The sequence below is a fragment of the Diaphorina citri genome, unplaced genomic scaffold, assembly GCF_000475195.1.
Source record: "Diaphorina citri unplaced genomic scaffold, Diaci psyllid genome assembly version 1.1 scaffold3500, whole genome shotgun sequence".
NCBI lineage: Eukaryota > Metazoa > Arthropoda > Insecta > Hemiptera > Psyllidae > Diaphorina > Diaphorina citri.
This window is the reverse complement of record NW_007380903.1, coordinates 809-1,688: the sequence shown is the minus strand read 5'-3', so window position 1 is coordinate 1,688 and position 880 is coordinate 809. Positions and strand designations below refer to the sequence as shown.

Here is an 880-nt window from a genome sequence, read left to right as displayed (position 1 = left end):
AGTTTTGGCATCTCCACTATTTTGTGTAAAGAGTTTTGACATTTCCACTATTTTGTGTAAAGAGTTTTGACATTTCCACTATTTTAATCTGGAGGGGGATGACCAATATTTCTGCAACCGGTGTGGTAAGAAGCAGAACGCGGGACGAAGGATTCGACTCAAGTATTTGCCCAAGATTCTCAACTTGCAGCTGATGAGATTCGTGTTTGATAGGTGAGGAGATGTGAAATGATGGAACGATTTTGGATTGATTGAAATACCTGTTGTAGCTGTACCTTGTTAGTGCCATGTCTTAGTCTTAGGAACGTCTTTGATTGTTAATTTCGTTTCGGAAAATCCCTAAGAACTCTAGTCATATAAAATAACGTAAACAATGTTGTTGATCATGATTTCCGGATTTGTAATATCATGGAAGCCATCAAAGATATTGTAGAAAAATACAGGAATGTAGTCACCCTGATCCGGTTAATAGACCAGTAAATTTTGTTGTTATTACAGGACTACAGGAACAAGGAAGAAGCTAAACTCTTTCATTCAGTTCCCTGAGACGCTCGACTTGGCAGGATACTTGGGCTCTACAAGCACTCCACAGACCAACTATAAGCTAAGTGCTGTACTTATGCACTGTGGCTCAAGTGCTTACTCTGGCCATTACGTTGGTAAGCTTTGTTTTTTGTTCGTTTGTTGTTGTCCCCCCCCCCATATAGGCGCTTTATAACACTACGGCTTTATCTCTAGTGTTCCTTTTCTTTCTTGTTCTTCTTATATCCCTTTTTGTCCTTGTCCTCTTCTTCCCCTACCATTCGCACTCCTTCCCCTTTATCTCTAGTGTTCCTTTTCTTTCTTGTTCTTCTTATATCCCTTTTTGTCCTTGTCCTCT

The 880-nt window shown here is 39.9% G+C and overlaps 1 protein-coding gene across 1 annotated transcript; it reads left to right on the top strand.

Annotated features, from left to right (window-relative positions):
- Window positions 1-93: 93 nt before the first annotated feature.
- LOC103520345 (ubiquitin carboxyl-terminal hydrolase 48-like) lies at window positions 94-659 on the top strand (the record flags this gene model as incomplete). The annotated part of the gene is made up of 2 exons (XM_026831502.1): window positions 94-213; window positions 499-659. Coding segments are annotated over exons 1-2 (181 nt in total), but the record flags the coding sequence as incomplete, so codon positions are not given.
- Window positions 660-880: the final 221 nt, after the last annotated feature.